This window comes from Akebia trifoliata, chromosome 16 (assembly GCF_017979445.1).
Source record: "Akebia trifoliata isolate Shusen 1 chromosome 16, ASM1797944v1, whole genome shotgun sequence".
Taxonomy (NCBI): domain Eukaryota; kingdom Viridiplantae; phylum Streptophyta; class Magnoliopsida; order Ranunculales; family Lardizabalaceae; genus Akebia; species Akebia trifoliata.
In genome coordinates, this window is record NC_141390.1 from 24,187,923 (window position 1) to 24,201,029 (window position 13,107).

General features: G+C 31.8%; 1 protein-coding gene across 1 annotated transcript; it reads right to left on the reverse strand.

Moving 5' to 3' along the window:
* Positions 1-1,792: 1,792 nt before the first annotated feature.
* On the reverse strand, positions 1,793-7,363 carry LOC147382997 (histone acetyltransferase subunit NuA4-domain protein). The gene is made up of 7 exons (XM_086427065.1): positions 7,225-7,363; positions 7,011-7,105; positions 5,924-6,024; positions 4,385-4,454; positions 2,408-2,435; positions 2,209-2,269; positions 1,793-2,085 (listed from the first exon to the last, which is right to left on the reverse strand). Exons 1-7 carry the CDS (start codon positions 7,235-7,237, stop codon positions 1,974-1,976), a joined length of 480 nt encoding a protein of 159 aa, XP_086283191.1. The 5' UTR covers positions 7,238-7,363; the 3' UTR covers positions 1,793-1,973.
* Positions 7,364-13,107: the final 5,744 nt, after the last annotated feature.

Genomic DNA, 13,107 nt, shown 5'->3' on the forward strand with positions numbered 1-13,107 from the left:
TTTTTTCTTTTTTAAATAATTTAAACGTTTATAATTATTTTGAAATGAAGTTGTGTGGTTGTAGTACTTATTAATCCATTTTTTAACCAAAAATTAATTATTTTAAAATTTTAATATATATTTTCCATTAACATGTTTGGGAGGGATTGACTCAGCCACTTCAATTTTTTATTTTTTATTTTTTATTTTTGTTGTTGTTTAATTTACATTTTACAGTGACCTCTTTTGATGAATTAGAACCTGTGATCTACAATTAAGGTAACATTTGGCACAGCTTTTGGTGGGAGATTTTAGCTTCTAGACAATGATAATGGTAGCATTGGAATCGGTATTTAGTGTGTGTTTGGTAACACTTCTGAAGTTTGAATGGAGGTCATCCACCTTTAAAATTCAGACTTCAGAAGTTTTATTTATGTTTGTTTCGTTTCAGAATTTAGATTTTAAAATCAAAATTCAAAAATTTTGAACCAATGATGAAGGATGCTGGATGAAATTTTTGAAGTCTGATTTTCAAATTTCAAACTTCAAAAGTATTACCAAACATGGCCTAAAGGTATGTTTCTAAAGTCTAGTTTCTATTTTCTGAAATTTGATTATGGAAAAATTGTTTGTTTGTTATTTTTAAAAGTTTCTGATTACAAACAGAATTATAAAATATATGATGTTAGAAGAAAAAGAGATGTTCATTCATAGATGAAAATGGTAGATCAAAGATAGAGAGATCTTATTGTGTTAATTTCGGATGAAAATATACGATTTTCGAACACGAAACGAAATAAAAAAGATAAACCTTGACAGCAATGTTATAGAGGAAGGAGATGTAGAAAAATTAAAAATAAGGATTTTAGAGTTTATATAAAGAAGATATAAGTGATAGAAATCAATGTTTGAAGGAGGGTATTTTAGGAATAAAAAATAAATTCAGAATTCAGAAGTTTCATCCAGTATCCTCCCATCGCTAAATAAAAACTTCTGAATTTTAGTTTTTAATTCTAAAATCTGAATCAAAACAAACAGTAATAGAGCTTCTGAAGTTTAAATCTTAAAAGTAGACCACCACCATTCAAACTTCAAAAGTGTTACCAAACACACACTAAGTTGACACTACACTTTTGGATTTCCATAAAAGACATAAACCCATAATAGCAAAAACATCTCAAATCTGCTCTTAGTTTCCGATTTTACCGAGAATTGGACTTAGATTATTGAGTGATCATTTGGTTCATTTGTAAATAATGTGTTTATAGTCATTATAGGCCAATTTATTTACTTATGGGACTCTATACATAGGCATTTAATTTGATTGATGACTACCAATTATTAGATTTTGAAAAAAAAAATCAAGATTAATTTGAAAAATTTTCCTAATTGAATCCAAATTATTTATTTATTCATTTTTGTTGTTAGGCAAATCTAAGTTCTCTTTTGAAAATAGAAAAGTTACGTATCAAATGACTTAGGACACCAAACTAGTCCCACCCTCATTTTATTTTGATAGGCAAACTAGTTCTCCTTCCTCACAGACTGCCAACCAAAATTATTTACATAATCAGTTTTTAGAAATAAATAATGGAAGGCAAAAAAAATGAAAGAATAGCCATCTTGGTCATATGGGTATCGTCGTATTGATGATTATTATTACAGAGTTACTATTGCCACACCAACTGTGTGCAATTCTTTGGTGCTTTACATAAGCATTGGTGTGGCATTAGTAAAAGGTGGTGTATTATTATTATTATTGCCAAAGTACAAAAAGGTACTGCAAACAAACAACAATTCTTGAGGATGACTATTTCACAACTTGTGCATTGTCATTTTCATAATAAACATTTCTTTTACATGACAAAAAAATTATAATTTTTGAGATTGAAATGGGTTAAAGAAATAATACATTCCGGCGTTCTGCTTCAACTCTAAAATTAAGTCAGACTAATATTGAAAACTATAATATTAAATCATCATAACTTCAATGGTTATCTAAAAATCAAGTCAGGATCATCTTCATCGTCGAGATCCGGTTCACTCGATGGCCTAATTCTCTTTCCATCTCTTGGTGCTGTTCTTACTCCTTTCCTTGGTTTTCCTCTGGAGAGCGAATTCAATTATGAGTCTCAAATAGTGTTCAGAAGGCTTCTCTCAATTTTTTTTTTCTTAGAAAGCTTGATGTTTCAAATTGTATACTTCATGAATAAATGTAAGTATGCTTACTGTCCATTTGCAGGTATGCCTCCGCCCTTTGACCGACCTTGTCCATAATCTAACCTTCCATCTGCCATAAACACGAAAAAAGGAATAAAAAAAATTAAGAAAAAATCAGATTCTAGGCCTAACAAAATCCATTTGCAGAGGCTTCGACCCATGGTGTTATATATATAAACATTTACGGAGTTGGCTATAAGACACTCACCCTCTCGTCCAACCATATGTTCCTTGACCTGCAAATGAATGAAAGAATGGTGTAAGACATACTCAGACATGAAAACCTATCCCACGACTCAGCTTTAAATAAAAGGAACAAATAAAAAGCTACCCCAATGTATTGTAATACAAATCATTGCATGCAATTTTATTTTTTTTCCTAATAGAACAGTTACTTGTTGCAAGCATAATGATTGGTAAGTTCTATATTGATAAATTTGGAACTCAAAACCAATTGGCAATGAGTGGAGAGGCCCATGAGCTTCTAAGGAGAGAGACAAGACAATGAGTGTCCGATGTGGGACTAAACTAAACACATCCCTGCACGTGTGGGCCGTACTAGACCAAAGCATGTGGAGATATGAATTGAGTGACGTGGAGGAGAGAAAGGCCCGCTCTAATACCATAATAAATTTGGGGGGCCCAACTCAAAACCAATTGACAATGAGTGGAGAGGCCCAGGAGCTTATAAGGAGAGAAACAAGGCAATGAGTGTCTGGTGTCAGATTAAACTCAACACACCCCCGCACATGTGGGCCAGACTGGGTCAAAGCACGTGGAGATATGAACTAGGTGATGTGGAGGAGAGAAAGGCCCGCTCTGATACCATGATAAATTTGGGGGTCCAGCTCAAAACCAATTTGCAATGAGTGGAGAGGCCCAAGAGCTTATAAGGAGAGAGACAAAGCAAAGAGTGTCCGGTGTGGGACTAAACTCAACATATATCCTTTTTGATCTGAGGAGAAATATATGAACATGAGAGGGTGTTCTCTGATTCTTAGAGTAGATGTCTGGTTCAAAACATATGGTGACCAGGATGCCTTGTAGTATAATATAAGTCATAAGGTTATGAAGTTTCTTCTGTAAGATCTCTTTCATCTCTCATTTTTATTTTCTTTATATATTTTGATATATAAATAGAAGGTACCTGTACTGGATAGGGATTAATTGAGGCCACCTATTTGAACCAGAATCGTTGCATATTGTAGGTTTCAGTTTTTGGTATATCGATACTTGAAACAGAATTAACCTATTTATTGTACCCAATAATATTCAGAAAGTACGAAAATGTATTAAAATCTGTATGAAAATAGGTTTTAGTACATATATATATAACAGTTCCAATTCCTACTTATTCCAGTACAAACCTTCAAGCATAAAAACGTCATAAAGATTGACTTCCTAACACCCACAGGGTACAACACATCAGAATGATGGTAACAAAAGATCGAATAACAACTAAACAAATATTCCAATGTCAACCAAGAACACACCACCGCACACAAAAGCTTGGACCGAACTGGGATAGTAGGCTCTAGTATCATATGTCGGTGCATGTCGTGTCAATAAGAGTAGTTTGTGGGGTTTTGAAGGATCTAGTTGATATAGGCCATGATAGCTGCACCAGTATTCATATAGTCATAATAAAAGTGTCTCCAGCTATCTAGCATGAACTGCTTGGCCATCTTGCCATGATAACTGTTTCTTTGTATACATTCAAGATTACTTTATTTTCTACTACTAGCATACCTCCTTTCTGTTAAATTTGCAGTATTTGCCGATTTGTAGAAAATAGTTGGTTTTATTGTGCATTCTGAAGCATTGGAACCAATCTTTAATGGCATATAGAGTAAGTTGGTTTCTTGAGTCTAGTCAGGGACGTTGGATCATTTATATATAAATTGTAGAACATAAATCATAAGAAACAAAATAACATGTATGCAATGCACACATAGAAATGTAGAATAAATTTATAACTATATATTAAGACGCTTTCCAGTAGTTTCGAATTTTGATATGTCTGGATTCAGATCTTGACCTGGTGACAGTGTGTCAATTTTAACCATATCTTAACAGTTTGACTAGAAATCTTTTCATATTTCATGTTTCAAGACCACATATTAAATGAATATGCTTCCAACTTTATTAAGGGTCAATCATTGGATGTTAAGTCTAGGATACATACAGCCGGTGAGGTAACTGAAGACAATGAGAACGGTCTATCTTCGGGTTGAAACTTCCTGGAACGCTTTAGGCTGAAGCACAATGTTAAAGAGGTTTGTGTCACTGATATTTGATAATTCAGCTAAAAAATCAACACTTAGCATCATAACTCTCTCAATGAATAGTCCCAAAGAGCAATAGTCGCTAACATACAGAAGAAACAAAGAGGTGGAGATAATATTGAGCAAATATCCCACGACAATGCAAATTGGAATGTGCATATTTCTTTGAGTTGCAAACAGATAATGTTTGTCGAAATTCATAGAAAAAATTTAGGGAAGAATTCTAACATAAATCACATTTTTTTAACTGACTTACATATTTAATTACAAAATAATAAGAAAATAGCATTAAGAAGTAAGAACAATTGGAGCCATGTTCCAAAAATCTTGTATGTAATGTGGGATTTCTTTTCAATTGGAACATTGACGTGACCAATTGACACACCATCCATCAGATAGCCGATCCTTTGCTTTGGACTTGCCAAGTGAATAGTGCCCTTGTCCAGGTCATCCCTATAAGCAAAACTTGATTATACCTTCCCCAAACAGTTGCGTCCATGGATTAAAAATTAGGTAAATAAAACAAAGGCAAAAGAATGCCTCCTTGTTTTTTATTATGACGGGGGTGACCAGACCCGTGGGCCCAACTAGTAGGGGTGAGGCAACTGGCCTCTTAGAGCACCATATCTCACCCAAATCCCCCAGGTCCATGCAATACCCCACCATCATCTTCCAGGTGCACCACTTCTGAGAAAACTTATGGAGTGCCTCTCCAGAAAACTTGTTCTTATATTGTGCTTTCGAAAATATGATCTTTTTAACCTAAACGATCTTCTAAAGTGGTGCTTAGAGAAAATACCTTGGAAAGGCTTAATATTTGGGACAACCATGCATCTCGAACATCGTTGTGGTAAAGAAGGTATAATTATTGGTCCTTTGGATATAGCTACTAGGTGCTGATGGGTTTGTATTCAAGCATCAATACATTCTAGTATTAATGTAATCAAGATGCATTCAACCAGCAATAGGCCTTTAGTAGAAAAGTTATATGTCAAAACAGTTGACATGAAAGAGTAAAGGTCTTAAAACTATTGCATTATTACGACAAAGAATATGATAGATTACCAAAATGAAATGTTTTACAATTAAATTATGCACCAAAGAAACAACCATAGAGCCTTAACCTGATACATATTGAGACCCAAAGAACAAATAGAGTTTGGTAGGCATGGATGACTATTGTATCATGGAAGTGGTTGAGAATACAAACAAATAGAGTTTGGTAGGCATGGATGACTATTGTATCATGGAAGTGGTTGAGAATACAAACAAATAAGATTACCATATAATCATAAAAAATTTCTAATAATCTTATATTATGAATTCAGATCTTCAAAAATAGACGAATTTTAGTGAAAATTATCCAATGAATACAAAAGAGAAGGTAAGAGAATACACGACTATTCTCACTACGAAAAGATAAAGTCTACGCTACATACTTAGTTGTACTCTTTGATGAAGAAAGAAACGATTCAAAACCTTTCAATACATTTCCACATTGACCAGAATCTTGTAAGTAGCTTGTCTCTAGATCATAAACCTGGATTCAAGCCAAATATTAAAAAAAAAAAAAAAAAGGAGAAATGTGCACATACAAAGCCCAGTTGAAATTAATCAATAATGAACGTAGTTCAAATTCCAAAAATCCCAGATTTCTAGAATCATTAAATAACATTATCATGAACAAAAATGCATCATATATTGATGATTTAACAAAGTTAGGCCCAAGAAAAAGTATTTTCTACATCAATTAACAATACTAGGGAAATTACAAAAATCTCACACACTCTTCATATATCTTGGGAGGAACATATAGATAATTTTTCTAATGGTTGGTTTTCTACATTTGCAAATACTTAATTCCAAAACTTCACATGTAATTGGAGATTTGTAATTTTGGTGTTGGGTGGGTCCACTGTCACAAGATTCAATGTTTTTTTTTTTTTTTTTTTTTGAAAATTTAAAAGAGTTCTCTGAATAAGGGACCAGCCAATTAAATCAGCAAATCAACAAATTAATTAGCAATGTTCCCCCACTCCTCTTCAACCTCCAAATCACAAGAAGAGAATAGAGTTTTTAGGGAGGTTGAAGTTGGTGGGTTTTGGGGAAGAAACCTAACAAAATCAATTTCTATAATCCCCGAAATTTTCACGATTATTTTTTCTACAAAACTTTCCATTGAGAACAATTTTCCCTCCTTTTGTAAATTACTACTTCCATTATTATTAATATTTTCTGTTATCACATTATTTAGCAAAACCACTCTGTTCTAATAAATTATAACACGATTTGTTCGTAAATTTCTCAATTTTTTAAAATTAATTACATAATTTCGATGCGGTGATCCGACCCATTTTAACAAATTCAGTAACATAACCAAACAAACAAATCATGATGAAAAATGTACCGAATTTGAATCGAATCGTAAAATCACATATGAGAAAATCTTGCATTTTCTCATCATCCAACAAAATGGAATAATTGAGTGAAAAATCATGAATTTGAATTTTAGGAAAAAAAAAATACCTGATTTTCGATGTTTCGAAGCTCTTCCTGGAGTTTCTCTCTCTTTTTCATTAGAGCTGCTAGCATGGCCGAAGGATTTGACGACCCTCTCTGTCCTGAAACGTAACAGAAATTCAAATTTTATTTTAAAAATCGTTTTTTTTTTTCCCTCCCGGGAAAAATAAAAAAGAGAAAAAAAAAATGAAACAAGCATTAGGGTTTTAGTAACGGCTACCTTCGGACTCCATTTTTCGCGCCAAATTTCGAATTCTTAGAAACTATACAATCTTAAGAACACCTCTATAGAATATAGATTTTTAAAATCTTGTCTGGTACTCTAGGGCAAACATGAGTCCCTTTCTGGTTTTCGAAAGTTTTTTTTTTTGAAGTTTCAAAGTTCAAACTGTTCACACGTGCATATCCTGCTTGAGTCACGTGTAGTCGGTTTACATATTACATGTCCTCGTTTGGCATAATTTCATTTTGACCCCCTAATGTTTTGATAATTGTGTTTACCTCTCCTTTCACTAACGGGGTTAAAATTCAGATGTTATTTTACTGTTTTACCTTCTTATTTTATATTATTTTTATTAAAAAAATAAATTTTAAAACAAGAATAAATATGCCCCTGTCGAAGCATTTATTGAACCCATTTTTTCATAGGCATATTTTTATTTATGAAAATGAATAATATTAAAAAAATGGTAAAATGATCTTTATACAAGGAAATGAAGAGTTAGCTTGACGACAATTTGATGGAAAGGGGGTAAGTGAACCCTTTAGATAATCATAAAGAGGTAAGTGCAATTATCAGAACATTAAGAGGTTAAAATGAAATTATGCCAAACTATAGGGGATCAAAGTGTAATTTACCCTAAGAACGCACTTGGGGTGGTGTTAGCAAAAGTTGGTATGGCAATAGAATCGTTTATTATTATTATTATGGGTGTTCGGAAGGGAGCACAAGCACCATATCATGCCTAAATCCCAAAATACATACAATATCCCAAAGCCACACATACCATTATATCTCGCCTAAATCTCTAAGACCCACACATACTAGATGAGTTGGATAAATCCCTGTGGATAGTCAACGAGGGAACTTGAACTTAAGACCTCTCCTTTTTTGGAGGGAGACTCTGATCGCTATGCTTAGCAGTAGTTGATTATAATAATCGTAACATTACTATAACAGATGAAATATTATTGATATCATGCCAACTTTGAACTTTGAATTTAAACAGGTCAAAACTTTTGATCTGGGATTTCGTCTAATTGTTATTGTAGCAACCGGATTCTCGAAATGGAACTCGATTGGTCATGTGATATGGAGTAGTCACCATTTATTAAGTTAATTGACTGTGAATGACCACCATTCAATGGGTTTTAGATTTGTATATTGTGCAATTTTGGGGTGTCTACAGTTATTATATATGTTTTTGAGTAACTAACGAGATTTATAAGAATAGAATAATACAACAAAACTATGAATCTTATTTTTTGAATTTTGAACTTGCTTTAGTAATTTTTGGGGATAGTTCCTACCTTTTTAGGTTTCACAAAGAATTGTTCATTTAAATGCAAGAATCAACATTACAATATTAAAAGCAATTAATTGTATTATTATAAAGTTGTTATTGAAACCCCAATTTTTATTTATTACACTCCAATTAAAAATGAACGAAATAAGTGAATGGTTAAGAATAAGTAAAAGTCAAGGTTCTAATAGAAGTTCTCTCTCTCTCTCTCTCTCTCTCTCTCTCTCTCTCTCTCGCCAGATTTCTGTTGTTTGGGCTTAGGATTTTATATGAAGCCTAATATTTTTTTTATTTTTTTGATGAAGAGGGTGTCGAGACTTATGTTTAACTAGGGGGACCGGATGAGCTAGGGACAAAACTACGACACATGGGGGAGGGCATGTGCAACACCTACAAATCACACACACCAGGTAAGTGGGGGAGTGCCCTCGCGGGCAGTCGTAAGAAAATATTATACTGGGTATCGAACACACAACCTACGGACTCTCACCGTTTATTGGACTCGAAATTGCCATTGAGCCACCCCCTCGGGGTTTATGAGCCAATTTAATTGTAAACAACCACTTGAATTGTTTGAACAAGTGTTAGAATGTTTTGTGATGTTGAGATTTTAACTTGAGCCAAACTTTGTAATGTTTCGAGAGTGTGTTTTGATCTTTAATTTGAATGTGACAAATAATTTAAGAAATTGGGGCGTGATAAATAAAAGTTGGGGTGCCAATAGAAGCCCATCTATTATTATCCTTACTACAATATTGTAATGATCACTTCTATAAATTTTATATTATTTTCCTATCACTATTTTCCAATCAATCATTTGAATATTGATTATTTCTTTAAAAAATATTTAGACTTTTTCATGATTTCCTTTCTTTATATAATTATTTTTGGGGCTTCAATGGCAAGGACTACTATGTTTCTGATGATTATAGCAAGTTCTTATTAGAAAGTTCCACGGAAACTCTGTTACAAATATTTGCAAAGATCGAGAACAACAAAGATAAGTTAAAGAAAAAATTACTTAACAGATCTTGGTGGAGGGATTTCTTTCTAAGTAGTCCCTGAGTTTTGGGTAGTTGCTTGATACTCCATTTAGTAAATTTTTTATTTCTTAATGATTTGTCAATCTTATCTCAAGTAATAATGTTTTTGAAATACTCAAACTACCCCTTTTTCATCTTCTTCCCATAGTTAAGTTTTCTATCGATGATTCCAATCATTTCTAACGATTTTTTTATCGTGTATGATGAATGTAAATGATATACTTTTAATTTTGAACCTTTAGATTTTTTTTTTTTAATTTATCACAAAAAATTATGAAAAATTCAAATTTTTTTATACAATGTCAAGTTTACCACTTTTTATTTATTGTCAAGCTCACCACTTTTTATTGTCAAATTTGACATTTTTTTTATTATTAAGTTCGATAATTTTTTAAAAAAAATTGTCAAACTTGATAATAAAAATGTTGAACTTCACAATAAAAAGTGGTGAGCGCAACATTGGTAAAAACAAACTCATTTTCATTTTTTCGACTTAAATACATGGAAAGATCGACTAGAAACTTCATAAAACAACTTGTGGAGATGATTTCAAACCAAAAGAAACCATCCTTCATTGCTTTTCATCAAAAAATGAAGTAAAATAATTTAAAGAACTCTAACTTTTTACATATATCTTCAAAATACTTGAAAATGACTTTCTCTTCCTTTTCAACTCCTTTCTATCATAATGGAATCTCCGAAACTCGATTGGAATACTAAAAATCCAAATTTTTTGAATGAAAATAGTGAGTTCAAATGGTTAGGACAGCTTCGACATTTCAATAACGGAAAATGTGGGGAATGGGGTTGATTGATTGATTATAAATAGAAGTTTTATCAAATGGATTATTTAGAAAAGTCCTAAAACTTAGGGATTTATTAGAAATAAATTCCTATGTTAGGGTCCTCTAAATAATTTTTCTTAAGTTAAAGCAAATGTCCTGAAACAAAAATGAATGATTTGTAGAAAAAAAAATTACTTAAAAAAGAAAAAAAGAACACTTTAATCCATACAAGTCAAAGAATCTTTAAATGCTTTAAAAACTCTTGATATGGTGGTCATAAATGTGTTTCCTTGAGATATGAGTGAAAAAGCATCTACGGCTATGTGTGCACCTCCTCTATAATATAGTGTGAAACACAGTGAAAAACAAAGTCCCGTAACACAACTCTTTAAAAAAATGCAATTAGAGACAAAGATCACCCCATAAGTGCCATAAGTGTTCATTAGCAAACTACACACAAAAACAATTAAACACCATTCCATAAAAGGTGGTCTAATCCCGATTCCATCACACAGTTGGACACTTTAATAACTCACTTGTCTTCTTCTAATCTTAATTAGGGAACGTTACAAATTATTGGGTCCCACTCCCACCGACCCATTAGGTAGCCACCGACACTTCCCTTCCTAACTTAGTAAAATTTTAAGCCTTAATAAGTGTCGTTTTGTTCAAATGGATTATCACATTGGCCAAAATCCAACACCACAGCCCTCTAGATTTAATGGGAAAAAAATTAGATTCACGATAAAAAAATTTCTCTTGAAATTGATCCAAGATTTTGAAAATGGACGGCTATCGAACTTTCACATAACTCTCAAATTTAAAATTAAGATACAATGGTGAAAAATAACTTCTTTGAAATTATTTTTTTCAAAGCTCATAGAATATTTTTCCTTTACAACACCAAGCATCGGATCATGTTTTTGGTTGCTACAAGCTCAACTCGAGCCCGAGCCGGAGCCCAAGCCCAAGGACCCTTAGTAAGGGTGAAATCCTTACTAACTTAGTAAGGCTAGTCGGACTCTTAGTTTTCTGTTTTGTAGTTGTTTGATGCTAACGTGCGCGCAATGGTTGAAAGGACCAAAGCGTTGATAGTCCGCACCGCCAAAGAATCTCATCTCATCTTGTCTACTCTCTTTTCCCAGACAATCAGGATTCTTTTACTTTTCCCTCCTTTTTCGGCAAAGTATTGTATTTTTGATTTATTACTCTAAAACTTTGTTGAATTCCTAATACACCTTTATACTTTTTAAATTAAAGATACCCCTTCAACGTTAGTCAAAGTTGTTTACCACTTCGACAATTAAATGAGAAAGCTGCTATTGCCACACCAACTTTTACTAACGCCACCCCACAATAGTTAGCAAGAAACTTTCTAAAATTACAAAAATATTCATTTTATTATTTTATTTACAAAAGCACTTTAATTAATGTTTTAAATTAAAGAAAACATGTAATATCTTAAATGATAAAAATATGATATAAAATAGATGATTTATTTAGAAATTTTAAAGTAATCTTTTAAAGTAATTATAAAAAAAAAATTAAATTAAATAATGTATCAAAACTTAATTTTTGTAATGCATGTGCATTTGAACATGCCACCTACTAGTACAAAATAATAACATACAAAAAAACCCATGTGTGGGATCAATTGTTTCAATAGCAAATATAGATCCACTAGAAATTCAAAGGTGTCAAATAATGACACATGTCTCCCTCCATATATCAAGATAGGAAGTTGGAAATTTTTATCACAACTTCGAGTATGATACGAAGCGTTGAGCCCGAAGTGTTTTTTAGAGTCAAACTCGATAATTAAGTAGAAGCACCAACCATTAACTAACTTAATAAATAGTGATGAAACCATATACCACTCTTGACAATTACCAAGATAATATTGTTGGAATTTAGAGGGTTGAATTTGAAAATAAAGTTTATAGATTAATTAAATTCGTATTTGATTTAAAACAAATTTCAAAACAATGACATAAAAATTTGATAATATAATGATATCAAATGGATTTAGAATCAACGAAACTGATTAGTGTATTTATTATAAAATTATAGTTGATTCTTATGTGGTAATTTGTCTATACGTAGATGACATGTTTATTTTTTGATTTGATATAAATGTTGTGAATTAAATTAAGAAATTATTGTCTAGAAATTTTAACATGAAAGACTTAGGTCTTGCTAATGTAATTTTTTATAATAAAAATTTCTAAAAATGTTAATGAATTTAGTTTATCTCAATCTTATTATATTAAAAATGTTTTGAAACATTTTAATTAGTTTAATTGTATTTCGATAAAAACACCTTTTGATCTAAATTGTAAATTGATAAAAAGTGTTGGTAAAGGTGTTTCTCAATTAGATTATTCTTAAGTTATTGGTTGTTTAATATATATTATGAATTGTACATGGTCAGATATTGCGTATTCAATAAATATATTAAGTACATACATTAGCAACCTAGAACATGATCACTAGGAAATTTTAATGAGATACTTAAGGTATATCATGAGTTATATGTTGCATTATAATAAATATCTTGTCGTATTGGAAGAATACAACGATGTTAATTGGATATCAAACTTGAAAAAATCGAAATTCATTAGTGACTATGTTTTCACACTTGGAAATGTATCAATCTCATGAAAATCCATCAAAGCAAACATGCATAACTCGTTCTATCATGAAATTTGAGCTTATTACATTGGACAAAACTGATAAAAAAAACTGAGTGGCT